Genomic DNA, 16,104 nt, shown 5'->3' with positions numbered 1-16,104 from the left:
AGAAAATAAACTGTCTTTTCTCTATTTCCCTTTTTAAACCAAAGCAGAAAGAAAGAAGTGTTAGGATGGATGATAATCTGCTGTTGATAAAGTATTCTACTCAATTTGAGATTGATGCTACTAGCATTTTCTTGCTCGCTTTTTAAAAAATATATATATTTTATTGATTTTTTACAGAGAGGAAGGGAGAGGGAGAGAGAGTTAGAAACATCGGTGAGAGAGAAACATCAATCAGCTGCGTCCTGCACACCCCCCACTGGGGATGTGCCCGCAACCAAGGTACATGCATGCCCTTGACCAGAATCGAACCTGGGACTCTTGAGTCCGCAGGCCGATGCTCTATCCACTGAGCCAAACCGGTTAGGGCTCCTTGCTCGCTTTAATTACTTTTCTCTCATCTGGCAGTTGCGGATTCGAGACCTTGAAGGAGCTTTGCAGGTAGAAAAGGCCAGCCAAGCAGAAGCTGTTGCTGATTTGGAAATGATCAAGAATGAGTTCAAAGAAGTTGAAAGTGCCTATGAGCGAGAAAAACATAATGCACAAGAGAGCTTTGCAAAACTAAGTTTGTAAGTGTTTTATTGTACAATTCTCTAAACTAATTTAAAGAGTTTATGAAACCTACATAAGTGTGAATATGTAGTATTTTAGATATAGCTCCCATTAATGTCAGTGGTAGATTGGGGGTGAAGGACTTCATAAACTATAACTATGCTTCCTTGTACAGGTAAATATGGAAATGCTCTTGGATTTTTAAGTATCATAGCAGTTTCTAGTAGTCTCAGAAATGCAGTTATTGCACTAGAAAGTAAATGTATTAATGCATTTTATATGATCTCTGCTGAGATAATACAGTATCTTAAAAGACCTTGATTTCTAGGCTACCTAAAATGGTCTGTGAGGAGATGGATAATGTTTGAGATTTTCTCAAACTGCAGAAATATATAGTACGAGTAATCTATACTAGTGGCTAGTATACGTGCTTACTTCCGGCCCAGCATTGCGTGGTTTCCCTTAATTTATATAACACCTTATGAGGTAGCTACTCTTCTTACCTCCGTTTTCCAGAGGTGGAAATTGAGGCTTAATGAGGGTAAGGACACACAGGTAATAAGTGGCAGATCATGATCTTTCTGACTCCTACTAATTTTAACCTTTGTCAATGCAACAGCCTTTTATCTGGAATGTTCTGTGGGATGCTTTAAGAAATTTATACTTTTAAAATATGTTCCCCCCAAAAGTCATTAGAAACATTTTAAATCATTTTCCCCTATTTTTCCACCATTGTTATGGACTTGGTAATAGGTTGGAAATTAGAGATATGTATTTATTTTTAATGTTTGTTTTTATTTATGACAAACTAGAGGCCTGGTGCATGAAATTTGTGCACGGGATGTGTGTCCCTCAGCCCAGCCTGCACCCTCTCCAGTCCAGGACTGCTGGCTCCCAACTGTTCGCCTGCCTGCCTTCCTGATTGCCCCTCACTGCTTCTGCCTGCCAGCCTGATCACCCCCTAAACACTCCCCTGCCAGCCTGATTGATGCCTAACTGCTCCCCTGCCAGCCTGTTTGCCCCTAACTGCCTTCCCCTGCAGGCCTGGTCACCACTAACTGCCCTCCCCTGCAGGCCTGGTACCCCCCAACTGCTCTCCCCTGCAGGCCTGAGTCCCCCCCCAACTGCCCTTCCCTGCAGACCCAGTCACCCCCAACTTCCCTCCTCTGCCAGCTTGGTCACCCCTAACTGCCCTCCCCTCCAGGCTTGATCACCCACAACTGCCCTCCCTTGCAGGCCTGGTCCCTCCCAACTGCCCTCCCCTGCTGGCCATCTTGTGGTGGCCATCTTGTGTCCACATGGGGGCAGGATCTTTGACCACATGGGGGCAGCCATCTTGTGTGTTGGAGTGATGGTCAATTGGCATATTACTCTTTTATTAGATGGGATAGAGTCCTGGTGCACAGGTGGGGGCCAGCTGGTTTGCCCTGAAGGGTGTCCTGGATCAGGGTGGGGGTTCCCTTGGGGCGTGGGGCGGCCTGGGTGAGGGGCCTGTGGTGGTTTGCAGGCCGGCCATGCCCCCTGGCGACCCAAGCGGAGGCCCTGGTATCTGGGGTTTATTTATCTTCTACAATTGAAACATTGTAGCCTGGAGCGGAGCCAAGCCTTCTGCTTGCTCCGTGGTGGCAGCCATTTCTGTTGGGATTTATGTATCTTCTATAATTGAAACTTTGTAGCCTTAAGTGGAGGCCTGGGCCGGCCAGGGTGTGCAGAAAGCTTGGCTTCCTCCATCGCCGTGGGCAACCCTAGCCTCCTGCTCTTTCCAGCTCTGTGGCTGCTGCCATTTCTGTTTGGGTTTATGTATCTTCTATCATTGAAACTTTGTAGCCTTGAGTGGAGGCCTAGGCCCGCAAGGGCAGGCGGAAAGCTTGGCTTCCTCCATTGCTGGGGAAACCCAAGCCTCCCTTCTGCTCTCTGTGGCCGTAGCCATCTTGGTTAGGTTTATTTGCATATTCGCTCCTGATTGGCTGGTGGGCATGGCTTGTGGGTATAGCGGAGTGATGGTTAATTTGCATATTACTCTTTTATTAGATAGGATAGTTCATGGTTTTCCATTTAAAGTAGTAATATAAAGATTCCTTTTACAATACTTAATTTAACTTAAAGTATTATTTCAATAGTAATTATTATGAGTATGGCAAAAGTCATAAAGATGGCACTTGAAAGACAGAGTTTGAAAAAATTTAAAACTCTTTCACTGTAATTACCTTTATTAGTAATGCTTTTATAATATTTTCAACCAGTAATTTAAAAAATCTTTATTGTTGAAAGTATTACATAATCCCTCTTTTCCCTCTTTGACTTCTCCTAGCCCGCCCCCACCACCCACGCCAAGCCTTCAGAGACATAGAAGCATGGAACAGACTGTCCAATCTCAGAGAACTTGTATGCATATATGCATAATCCCTGGACTCAGCCAGTAATTTTTAAAAAATATATTTTTATTGATTTCAGAGAGGAAGGGAGAGGGAGAGAGAGACAGAAACTCCTGCACACCCCTAACTGAGAATCGAATCATGGCCTCCTGGTTCATAGGTCAGCCATTGAACCACACTGGCTGGGCTGTTGTTACATTCTTAGCTGAGCTCTTTAAAAAAATAATAGAATGGGAATCTGGCAGGAATGAAGGTATCTTCTACTTCCACCTTCTTTTTTTTTTCTTTCTTGCCTAAATCCTCCATCTTTTAAGTCCCAATTCTTCTCTATTGGAATTCTAAGAGACAGGGGCTCCCATTAATCTTCAGTACACTCCTGCCCTACTCATTTCCAGTGGGTGGGGCTGTTGGCAGAAGCATAGGAACCAACTTCTTTGGGTTGTGCATGAGATTCCTGACAGCAAGAGAATGGTCTCGTTGCAATGGACTCAGTTTGGATTTTATTTATAAAATAACTCCAAATAACAGTTGCATTAATTTTATATTTGCTAAGTAACAATAATTTTTAATAGAGAATTTCAATAAAAAATTTACTGTTGACAATATTACAGATGTGCCCCACCCCTCACCTTTGCCCCCCTCCACCCAGACCCTGCCCCACCCCAGACTTTCCCCACACTATTGTCTGTATACATGGGTTATGTATATATGCATATACACTGAGTGGCCAGATTATTATGATCTCTGAACGCATAATAATCTGGCCACTCAGTGTGTGTGTGTGTGTGTGTGTGTGTGTGTGTATTAGAGGCTCGGTGCATGAATTCGTGCATGGGTGGGGTCTGGCCAGCCTGGCCAGGGGGAGGGGACATGGGCGGTTGGCCGGCCTGCCTGCTGGTCAAACTCCTGGTCGAGGGGACAATTTGCATATTAGCCTTTTATTATATAGGATATACACTGAGTGGCCAGATTATTATGCGTTCAGAGATCATAATAATCTGGCCACGAAGTGTATATTCTTTGGTTAATCTCTTCCCATCCTCTTTACTCTCCTCCCCTCTGAGATCTGTCATTCTGTTCCATACATCCATGCCTGTGTACCAAATCAGCACTAAACATATCCTGCTTATAAAGTTGGGCATATACAAATATCTGCTAACAAAAGATATTTAAGAATGTGCAACCCTTTTTATCTGCAAAAATGGGAGGTGACCAAGTAAAGCCTTTTGTCTTGAAAGTACACATGCTACTTGTCTTACAGGTGTATAATAGGACTTGATAAAAGCATATTTGAAAAACTTACTCTGACACTTTAACTTTACAGATTAGAAAGAGAGTATTTTTCCAAAAACAAGAAACTAAATGAAGAGATTGAGGAGCAGAGGAAAGTAATTACAGACCTTTCTAAGAGACTCCAGTATAATGAAAAAAGTTGCAGTGAATTACAGGAAGAACTTGTAATGGTAAGGATAAAAAACCCTATGGCAATTATTTTATTGGGTCATATTTGATGTTTAACAGGTTTTTTTTTCTCACAACATGCTATGCAATAATAGTATGAAAGTAATTTTAGTGACATTGATATAAAATTTCAAAACTAGAGATGCTGATTACAACTAAGATGTATGTAATAAAACCTCTCTTTTTTGGAATTATTGGGAAAACGAATTGAATTTGTGAAAACTGAATTATAGAATGTCTTAAAATTTATTCTGTGGTTTTTACTTACCTTTTCATTTATTTTTAGGTGCATAAAACAATGTTACCTAGGTGGATGGGGGGGGTATCAGGATTTATAATTAACACATCTAATGAGTTAAAAGACTCCCTTTTGTAATGATTTTGTACCTGATAACTTTGTTTCCATTCCGCAATAAACTAGCTTTCACACCATCACCAAGTTTATCTTTCTAAAATATTTATCTGTTCTTGTCACCCTTTATTAAAAAAAACTATCAATGTCTCCCTGTTGCTTTCCGAATAAAGTCCAGCTTCTTGTCTAAGGCCCTTTTCTTTGGGCTCCATGCTAACTTTTCTAGCTTCTTCTTTTGCCATTGCCTTACTCTAGTCACAGTAGAGTCCTTTGGCTTCCTAAACACATATGCATTATCATATCATTCAAGTTGTCTTTTTCTTTGACCCACATTGATTAAAATGCTCCTTCTCTTTTTTTCTGTTTACAAATTCCTGTATATCCTTTAACACCCCGCTCTGATAACCTTGCAACCTGTGAAGCTATCCATGATTCCCTCTTTCCCTACTTTATTATCCACCTTAACTGAGAATCCTGCCCCTTCCCCACTTTGTATTTCTTTTTTTTTAATAATTTTTAAAATATTTTTTATTGATTTTTTACAGAGAGGAAGGGAGAGGGATAGAGAGTTAGAAACATCGATGAGAGAGAAACATCGATCAGCTGCCTCCTGCACATCCCCCACTGGGGATGTGCCCGCAACCAAGGTACATGCCCTTGACCAGAATCGAACCCGGGACCTTTCAGTCCGCAGGCTGACGCTCTATCCACTGAGCCAAACCAGTCAGGGCTGTATTTCTTTAGTACTTTGTTTAGCATCTTTAAAATAGCACTCACCAAAATCTGATGTGTCCTAAAAATTGTGACTGCATTGAGGTTAACTTAAATCATCCCATATACCAAGATTACACTATAGTACTTGCCTCAAGAAACATATGCCAGGCGGATTTAAACTGGAATCTAACCGAGACCTCCTGGTTCATAGGTCAACCACTGAGCCACACTGGCTGGGTTGATGCAGCATACTCCTCTCTGCAGTTTGCTGAGAGGAAAGAGAGAGATAGAAACATAAATGATGAGAGAGGGCATAAGGTGTACAGTAATGCCCTATTTCCTCTTTGGCTACTTCAATTTCAACTATATCTCATAACTCTTAGTGATATCAGTTATTGAGGGAAATAAGTATTTTTTCTTCTTGTTAAAAAACTTTGGGTTATGCTAAGAAGTGGTGGCCAAATCAATGCTGCCCAGGTTAAGAGGTAAAGATGGTATAAAACTGAAACGCTGTAATTTTCAAATGATCCAGTTATATATATACTAGAGGCCCATTGCAGGAAGATTCCTGTAAGAATAGGGCTTCCTGCGGTGGTCTGCACCGCCCCGCCTGCTTCCCTCCCTTCTCTGCCACCCCGCCTGCTTCCCTCCCTTCTCCACCACCCTGCTTGCTTGCTTCTCTGCAGCTTTGCTCCCTTCTGCAGCGCTTGGCTTCCTTCTATGCTGTCTTCAGTCTTCGCTCTGTGCCTGGATATGCAAATTAACTGTCATCTTGGTCGGGTTAATTTGCATTCTCACTCCTGATTGGCTTGTGGGCGTGGCTTGTGGGCGTAGTGGAGGTACAGTCAATTTGCATGTTTCTCTTTTATTAGATAGGATTCTCCATTCAACTCAAGATGGTCAATGTGTTCTGATCCAGGGATTGGTATTGTTTCCTCTGTGGTTGAATTTGTTGTTTAAGTACTTCGGATGTGGGGTTTTAGAAAGTTTAGAGCTCTTTGGGTAGCATACTCTGATGCCTGTTAGGTGCTACCCTAAATTTCATGGGCTGTTCCATCTCTTAACTCCTGATTTAGGAAGTTGAGTCAGTGGTGGGTAAAAACATGTCAGAGTTATTGAGCTGAGTCTTGTATTTGGTCTGCTTGCTTATGAGACACTGTACTAAATAGTTTGGAAAGTGAGCAGCACTGATAACTGGGAATGTAACAGTAAAGAATACAGTCGCCAATATAAGTTGCATGCATCCTCCTAATTCTGGCCTTCCAGCACTCCACTGACTAGATCAGCCTTGGGCAAACTACGGCCCACGGGCCGGATCCGGCTGTTCTATCCGGTTCTCTTGCTCTCCCCTCCGCTCCTTTACTTTGAATTTATATTAGTTCACACAAACACTCCATCCATGCTTTTGTTCCGGCCCTCCGGTCCAGTTTAAGAACCCATTGTGGCCCTCGAGTCAAAAAGTTTGCCCACCCCTGGACTAGATACAAAATAAGAGAAGACTTCTGAGGGTACGGGCACTTTGTAGTTGAAAAAATTTACTTGGTGCCAACAGGTTTTTATTTTTTAACATTGACAAGTTGGTAAATGATCTGAAATAAGGCAAATTGTAGCTTACTAGCAACCTCTGTCTGCTTGTTTGGGCCCTTGGCAGTCATCCTATAAAGCACTATTGTTTTATCATAGTGATGAAGATTGTGGGTTGTTTCTTCAAAGCTTGATGCATTACTAAAAGCAGTTGAAGATTTGTGAATAGTTCTTTGCTGAGAAGCTAAAGGATGTTCAAAAAACTTATTCAGCTTGCAGCCTAAATGATTTGCAGTTTATATGGTTCAACCTAACTATTTATAGTTTTCTCTTCTTTTTTTCTTTTCTCTTAAACCTCTAGCTTCATGTCTTATTTTCTTCCATATTTCTGTTTTCTTTTCCTCCTCTTTTTTTTCCTTCATTATGATTAGCTCTCTCTTTTAACTTGCTCTGTTTTATGCTAATTGGAACTGTTGTTCTCTACCTGACTATAGTAAGAAATTTTAAAATTATTTAATAAAAATTTATTTAATGAAAATAGTATTACACTAAATAATAAGTACAATTTTTAAAATAAAAAAAATCTATAATTTTTCCTAAAATTATTTTTGTTGTGCGTATTCCTATATTGCCTTTTTTCCCTTTCAATAGATTAGTGGCTTTTGGGAGCGGGTTTTTAAAATTTGTTTTATGAAGAGATATCTATCAAATTAAGAAGTTTAAGCCACAGAAAATGGAGTTTTTCTATTTCTGCATCCTCAAAGTCTAGCTGTTATTTTTGCTTTGAATTCATAATTGGTTTTGACCGAAGAGAAAATGACTTAGGAAGCTTTTACCTTTTGTTTTGGAAATGAAACTTTGTTTTAATGACATTTCATGACCCTATGTATCCTAGTGTGTCTTTCCTATAGTCATATTTCTTTTGAACATAATAGTTCCAGTATTTTATAGAATATAGATGGTAAGCAGCAATTACCTACAGGTAATTTTTCTCTCCCTTTGAGGTAACAGCTTGTTTTCTAGTTTAGGTCATGTTCATGGTCATTATTCAAGTCTTAGTTTTTATTTTCTCTGTTGCATTGCAAGAGAAGATTAAAGCCTCTTTCCTCCATAGGTTTGCTAGTGAGATAAAGGTATTAATAATATGCAAAGACTTAAGGAAGTTTTGAGACTTAAAAATAACAATTGTAAAAAAAAAGTAATAACAATTGTATAATATAGCATATTTTAGCTTTTTAAAGCTGGAAGAAGTCATAGAGTTCATCTTGGTCAGGATACACAAGGTATTAATAAACCAGTTGGAAAATGATAGCTCCCCAGTGTCAAGAGATATAATACAAATATAGAACATAATTTTGGAAAAGTCAAAAATTTAAAACCCAGCTGACTTTAATTGTGCTTTTATATTAATGAAATTAATAATTAAAGTTATGATTAATCAATGAATAGTATATTATTATCTTTAATGTCACAGAATTAATAGAATTTCAACATTGGACACCTAAGGATTTAACAAAATTAGTTTTGTATTCTGTGTTATACAGTATTGAATTTGACTTTAAAAAGTTTTGATTAAAATTGAACTATTAATTTCAAAACCTATGAGTTTAATAATAATTTAATCAAGCACCAAATAAAACAGAATTTCTAGTTGAGGCTGCTCAGTGATCATGCTTATTAAGGTCCAGAGGCTCAGCAGATCGGTTGGGTTTTTTAGTCATTACTGTGAGTTTTTATCTGCTTCTCTTGAAGCTGGGGAGCTATCATTTTCAAATTGGTATTATTAGAACTTGCTTTGTGCTTTCTACAATGAAATTTTTTTAAGCCCATCATTTCTTGAGATTTGTTTTTCTGCCACTCAGTAATATTTAGTTACAGCTCTAGGAGAGACCATATATTGGAAAGGGAATTCTAGTTCTCATGAGGTTTTGCTCAAAGAATATTTTATTCTCTAAAGAACTGTGATTGAAAATGGTCAAGTGTATATATATATATATATATATATATATATATATATTCTCTATACTTTGGGGCTTGGCTTATTATATAATGATAATGATTGCTAGCATTAGATAGAATTTGGGAAAGTGCTTTGATTGCCATGCTTTGTGGTAAAGTTAATGCTTCTTGATAATATTTTGCTTCAAATACTCTATTAGGTTTGCTTTAGAAGGACATGCTTCTGGTTTTATAGGAGGCATTTGAAACTATTGGGCTAAAAATATTCTATTCTGAATTTTACTAAAAATTTGTTGATTCCTGTTTTCACCCAGAATAATAGTATTTATACATGAGCATTGTTTTTGATAATATAAATATCACTTTCTGTCTCTCTTAATGTTTCTTAAATATTTAATATTAAGTAATATTCATTAAATATGTGTATTTTTATGTAAATGCTTATTAGATGGCTGGCTTTCTAAATTTATAATGTTAGTATAAAGCTTTTTGATATTTATTTTTACATAAATTATTAAGTACCTGAAAATTCAAATCTCATTTTTGACCTGTGAAAAAGTAAAATGCTACTGTGTGTGTGTGTGTGTGTGTCTGTGTGTGTGTGTGTGTGTGTGTGTGTTTGTGTGAGAGAGAGAAAAAGAGAGAGAAAAAGGGGTATGTCAAGGCCCTTTATTCAAATTGGAAGGTACCATCTACTGAAAAATAAGTTAATTGCAAAGGTACATAAGGGAGGGTGACATTTCATCATATGAGATATTAGCTATCATAATAGTATCAAAGGAAAAGCTGCAGATAGTGAGGATTGTGAAAGCTAATCAGATCAAATTCAGTTCAGCTGAGCAAGCTCTCCTTCAGTCCTTACCAATGCGCTGAGTATGCAGTGGTGGGTACTAGATGGAAGATAGTATGAAAAGGAGAGAGCTGTGGAGCAAATGGATGTGATGTTGATTACAGTTTCCAATGCTCCCCTGTTTTTACTCAGAATTCCTTTGTAATGGCTTAAAATATATTCAAGTTAAAAGTTCAGACACTTACTAGAGTTAAAAAATGTTCAGAACTGTTTCAAAAGTTCAAACATCTGTATGAGAGAGAAACATTGATCGGCTGCGTTTGCATGTGCCCCAAATGGGGATTAAACCTGCAACCTAAGCATGGGCCATGACTGGAAATCAAACCCTCATCTCTTTGTTGTACGGTACAATGCTCCAACCAACCAAGCCACCTGGTCAGGATGCTAAACTTATTCTTTATGTCACATGGTAAAACATGTTAATCAAAAATTAGAAACTTAGTATTTTATCTTTGGTTGACACTTTGTTTTTAACCCAAGGGTTTTGTTTATTTAGGCGATATATTCTGCTTTCATTCTAGAATTTCTTGCTCATCAAAAAGCTATTAAGAGCCTAGCCAGGTGGCTTATTTGGTTGGAGAGTCATCCCGTACACCAAAAAAAAAAAAAAAAAAAGCTCTTTTCTCTCCTCATCAGACACTCTCAAGGCAGGCTTCAGGTGATATCTGTAGATGATTTCCAAACCTATCCCTGCTCTTTCTACTGAGCTTTCCACCATTATGTCCATATGCATCCCGTATTTTTCTACCTTACTTGTTCGTTGTTAGTTCAAAAATATTTATTTAGGGCCATTTATTTAGACATTGTGCTTTTGCTGGGAGTGTGTTAAAGGTACCTCCATTGTAATATGATCAAAATAGAATTCATGTCCTAATTGGTTTGATTCAGTGAATAGAGCATCGACCTGCAGACTGAAAGGTCCCAGGTTCGATTTTGGTGAAGGGCATGGTTGTGGGCACATCCCCAGTGGGGGGTGTGCAGGAGGCAGCTGATGGATGTTTCTCTCTCATCGATGTTTCTAACTCTCTATTCCTCTCCCTCTCTGTAAAAAAATCAATGAAATATATTAAAAAAAATAGAATTCATGACTGGTACTTCCTGCCAAAAACAAGCAAGCATGCAAGCAAACAAACAAAAATAAGCAAACAAAAACAGCCAGAATAAGACCTTTTTCACCTTCACTGTTCTCACTCATCTACTGAAATTGGCCCAGTTCTCTTAGCCTGAAAACTTGGGATCCTCCTTTCATCAGAGCACTTTCCCAGCCTTATCCAATCCAGTCCAATCCAATCCAATCCAATCCAATCCAATCCAATCCAATCCAATCCAATCCAGCCCAGCCCAGCCCAGCCCAGCCCAGCCCAGCCCAGCCCAATTAACATCAAACCCAATACAATGTTACCAAGGTCTGGGCCATTCTACCTTCTGGTATCTTTCCAGTGTATAAACCCCCCTTTTACTGCTAAGACCCTAGCCTAAGCTTCCACCACCTCTTAAGTAGACTGTTACAGTTCCTTCTAATTGGTTTTACTACATTCATTCTTGACCACTGCCTGGTAGTTTGTCACATGACGGCCAGCGTGATCTTTTAAAGTGTTCTTTAATTTCTCTGTGTCTCAGTTTTCTTATCTGTAAAATTGGTATAATAAAGGCCCTTCTCTCATAGGGTTGTTGTAAGAATAAAAAGAATTACTATGTAAAAGATACTTAGAATAGTGCCAGGCACTAAGGCCTCAGTAAATTGTTAAGTGAGACCTTATCCAATGTTACATTAAGCCAAGTAAAGGGCATGATTAAGACAGAAAGAAGCCCTGGCCGGTTTGGCTCAGTGGATAGAGTGTCGGCCTTCGGACTGAAGGTTCGATTCTGGTCAGGGGCGTGTGCCTTGGTTGCGGGCACATCCCCAGTGGGGGGTGTGCAAGAGGCAGCTGATCGATGTTTCCTTCTAATCGATGTTTCTGGCTCTCTATCCCTCTCCCTTCTTCTCTGTAAAAAAATTAATAAAAATATATTTTAAAAAAAGACAGAGGTTTATTAATAATGGACTTGAATGAGGTTATTATTAGCTTGTTTATCCTTAATTGTGCTATGTATGTTCACACACAAAATCTGCAGCTCTTATGCATGACCTTATTATGTGTAATTTTTTTCTTAATTAAAAGGCTAAGAAGCACCAGGCCTTCCTAGTAGAGACATGTGAAAATAACGTGAAAGAATTGGAATCGATCTTGGACAGCTTTACTGTGTCGGGCCAGTGTACATCAGGTTAGTTGAAGGTATAAAATGACAGATGCATCTGTCAGTGTTCCAAAGTCACTGCATTTTGGGAATTCTGCAGATGCCTCTTATGGTCCCTCATCTCAACATGTTTTGATTTGATGACATGATAAGAACAGTCCTCACAGCAGTCAGTTGGCCTGGCTGGCTGAGAAAGGGTGACGGAATGTGGACCTGCTGTTGTCCTCCCAGAACTTGATTTACAAGTATCGGGGTCTGTGTGATTGGACAGACAAGGGCTCACTTGCTGTGTTCTGAATCCAACTGAGAGAAAAGTCCTTACAGTATACCTGCAAGGGAAGCAGATGTTTCGATCAAACGGAGCCAAATTCTGAAGCAACCTTCAACAACTTAAAGGTCATACATTCAAAAGGTTTTGTAGGACACAGGCTATAACACTGCGTATTCTACATGTTGCTTTCTAAGCTAGTTTTCTCCTTCATTTCCTGTTGCCATATATATTCTCTCTAGATAAAAATGCTTAGGTAAAATATTTTGGTTTTAGTATCAGTGCACTTAATAGGATAAAAAACTATAAAAATTGTATATTAGGTAGTTATATTTTGGGAACTAGCAAAAGCATTAGTTGGCTAATGAATGCTGTCCATTTCTACTTCCTTAATTTTTTATGCTTATGCCATTATATGTGCTATAGTAGCTTTGACTTTGACTTTTACTTTTCTACTTCAGCTGTCTTTTGCCATACTGTCAGCCTTGAATTATTCAGTTGTTTTCTGACTCTATTATATTCTTTAAAAAGGACATAAAATTAAATTCCTTATACTTTAAAATTGAGCTCCAGAGCTCCTTTTTAAAATATGTTTTTCCTACTGACTTATCATTTATAAATTTTTCTTTCCTCCTTATTTCCTACTTCTGTTCCATCATCCTTCTTCCCATCTTTCTCCTACCCTCCCTCCCTCCCCACATTCCTTCTTTTCTTTATCTTTACCCCCACTCTCCCTCCCCTTTTCCTTCCTTCCCACCTTAATTTTTTTCTTCACTTCCTCCCTCAGACCTGCTTAGCTCCCTCCCCCATTTCTTCCTTCTTCCCATTCTCCTTTTAAGCTCTACCGGCTCCCCTTTATTTATTTTTATTTTTTATTTTTTAAAAATATATTTTATTTGTTTTTTACAGAGAGGAAGGGAGAGCGATAGAGTTAGAAACATTGATGAGAGAGAAACATCAATCAGCTGCCTCCTGCACATACTGGGGATGTGCCCGCAACCAAGGTACATGCCCTTGACCGGAATCGAACCTGGGACCCTTCAGTCCATAGGCCGACGTTCTATCCACTGAGCCAAACCGGTTAGGGCCCGGCTCCCCTTTAAAACTTTTCTTCCCTCCCTCTTTCTCTCTCATCCTACCTTTCCCATACATTCTTCTCTACTTACTTCCACTGTTGTAATATCTATCTATCTACCTGCCTAATTATTCACTATCATTTATCTTTTTTCTTTTCTGACTCCTACTTTTAAAATCTGTCCCCGATACACAACTATACTTGATTTTCATTATAGCTCCTACAGTTCACTCATACATCCTCTTTCCTTCCTTAACTCTGCTCTCTACTGACTCCTTGATAAAGTTCTTCCCTCCCTCCCTTCTTAAAGGTTCTGTTCAGGGTGGGGCGGGGTTAATGGCCAGGTGTTCGCCGTCCCCCCTTCCCTGGCCTCCCCACCACCATCCTGCTCCCATTCCCTGCCTGGGACGCCTGGCCCAGTGAGGGTGGCTGAGGCCCGTGCGGCCCGGGAGCTGCTGCCGCGAAGCAGGAGCGCCTCCGCCCAGAAGGCCTTGGACCGTCCACCACTCGGTCCCCGACCCGTGGGCGCCTCCCTGCCAATGGCCCCCTTCGGGAGCCACCGCTCTCCTCCTGCATCTGGGCGGGCTCCTGCCCCTCGCCGGGTACACCTGCTCCTCCCTCCCCCCCCCTCCCCTCATCCCTGTCGCCATCCCCCGTCCCCCCGTGGTCACCACCCCCTCCCGCGTGCAGCCCCGCGTTTCCTTCCCTTTTCCATTCCTGCGTCTTTTTCTTGTTCCCTTTCTGTATTTCTGTTTCTCCTCTCAGCCTGTCTGCATGCAGGCCTGCCTTCCTCTCCCTCTCCTTTCTTATTCCCTCCTATCGTATCCTATCCTACCCCTGGCCTTGCAGCTGCCTGTGCAGAGGGTGGGGATGCAGCCTGCTGATCTGGTCATGATGTGACGCTGTAATGGATAATTTGCATATTTATCTATTATTAGTATAGATAAATATATACATGTGTATAGATAGAAATATATATCTTATATACCTTATATGATATATATTATATTTACCTATATACATATAGATATACATATGAAGAGATTTATTATAGGAATATAATAAATTACGGAGGCTCAGAAATCCCCTGATCTGTCCTCAGCAAGCTGAAGAACCAGGAAAGCTGGTGGTATAATCCAGGGTAAGTCCTGGAGTAGGAACGCCCAAGAACCAGGAGCTCTGATGTCCATGGGTAGAAGAAGATGGAAGTCTCATCTCAAGAAGAAAGAGAATTTGCTCTTCTTCCATGTTTTTGTTCTCTTGCGGGGGAGGGTGAGTAGGGGAGCAATGGGTTAGATAATGTCCACCCATATTGGTGAGGGCAAATTTTCTTTACTCTCTCTACTTATTCAAATGCTAATCTCTTCCAAAATACCCTCACAGACAAACCTAGACAAATAAGCTATATTGCATCCTTAGCCCAGTCAAGTTGACGCATAAAACTAACCATCATAGGTTAATTTTTATAAATGAGGGCAAGGATATTTATCTCTTTTATTTACTAATGTATTTTAAACAGCTAGGACAATACTTGGTGCAAAACAGGCACTCAATAAATATTTTTTGAATGTGAATGAATAAAAGTGTGATTGAATTAGTATCAGATTGAAGGTCTATTTTACATTTGCATTAAATATTTGAGGTTATAAAGAGTCATAGACTCTTTAAATTACAGCAGTTTTTTTGGGTAGCAACCTACACAGAGTCACCTGGAAGAATAACCTTCAAGAAAGGATGTACAATCTTACATGGATCATAGAAATGTCACCTTAATTGCCTACTCTCATTAGACAAGATAGCCTCAATTTTTTGATCAGGGTCATTTTTTTTTCCTATTTCTACTTTCCACTGAAGTTGAAGTACTCTAGTTGCTCATATGTCATTTCTTTCCTGATGGAAATTCTTATAGTAGGATGCGTATAGGGAGAAATCTTTGAAATCTTTTCCCACTTTGAATCCAAGTAGTCTTTCTGCCTCGAGTGTTTCTTCTAATACCTGAGGATGCTAGCAAACTTACAGAATGTGACTTTTCCTTCATTTGGTTCATAAAAGTAAGTTTTTGTTATGTCTCAGTCTTGGCTCCTCCTCAGTGTGATTGACTTTTGTGTTGACTGAGATGGAGCCCTCCAGTTTGGCAGCTGGAGGAAATTCTTCCCTTGTGGAAGTCATTTGTACTATTCCAGAGGTATGTCTTTTCTTTCTGCTGGAGTGGCTGAAGGTACCCTAGGAAATAATAGTAACAGTGTTTGATGCCTTTAGGCATGTGCATATCACCTGGAAATTGGGCAGTTTCAGGGGATTGCTGTTGGGAAAATCAGGATAAGATTTTTTCAGCAGCAGTCCCAGAAACTGCCCTCTCTTCTTTTAATAAAGGATTATTGCCTCAAATGTGTATTTTCTTTAGAATTTTAATTGTTTTGGTGAACCTCATGGCTGGTACATTTTAACTACGAGATTAATGTTAGAGAGAAGCTGAGGATGCCTATAACAGCAGCACATGGTGTCATGGTCTCTTTTGGTGTCATTTGCCAATTTCTTCTCTTTTCCCTTCTCCAAATTCACTGAAGTTTACAAAACAAACTTGCCCTACTTTATCGTGGTCATAGCTTAAGTTTGTGAAATCCAAGGGAGTGACATAACTGAGAATACTCCACATTCTTTAATGGGATAATTAATTACATGGTTATGGTGGCTGAGAAATCCAAAATCTGCCTTTGGCAAACTAGATACCCAGGAGAG

General features: G+C 39.7%; 1 protein-coding gene across 1 annotated transcript in view; it reads left to right on the top strand.

Annotated features, from left to right (window-relative positions):
- CCDC171 (coiled-coil domain containing 171) overlaps positions 1-16,104 on the top strand; it is a 300,242-nt gene that overhangs the window by 64,399 nt on the left and 219,739 nt on the right. The window contains exons 9-11 of the mRNA XM_080668398.1: positions 406-566; positions 4,249-4,387; positions 11,947-12,049. Of these exons, the coding sequence (XP_080524524.1) occupies positions 406-566; positions 4,249-4,387; positions 11,947-12,049 (403 nt within the window). The remainder of the gene's footprint in view (positions 1-405; positions 567-4,248; positions 4,388-11,946; positions 12,050-16,104) is intronic.

This window comes from Plecotus auritus (genome assembly GCF_963455305.1).
Source record: "Plecotus auritus genome assembly, chromosome: 5".
NCBI lineage: Eukaryota > Metazoa > Chordata > Mammalia > Chiroptera > Vespertilionidae > Plecotus > Plecotus auritus.
The sequence above is the reverse complement of the archived record's forward strand: the minus strand, read 5'-3'. Positions and strand labels throughout refer to the sequence as shown.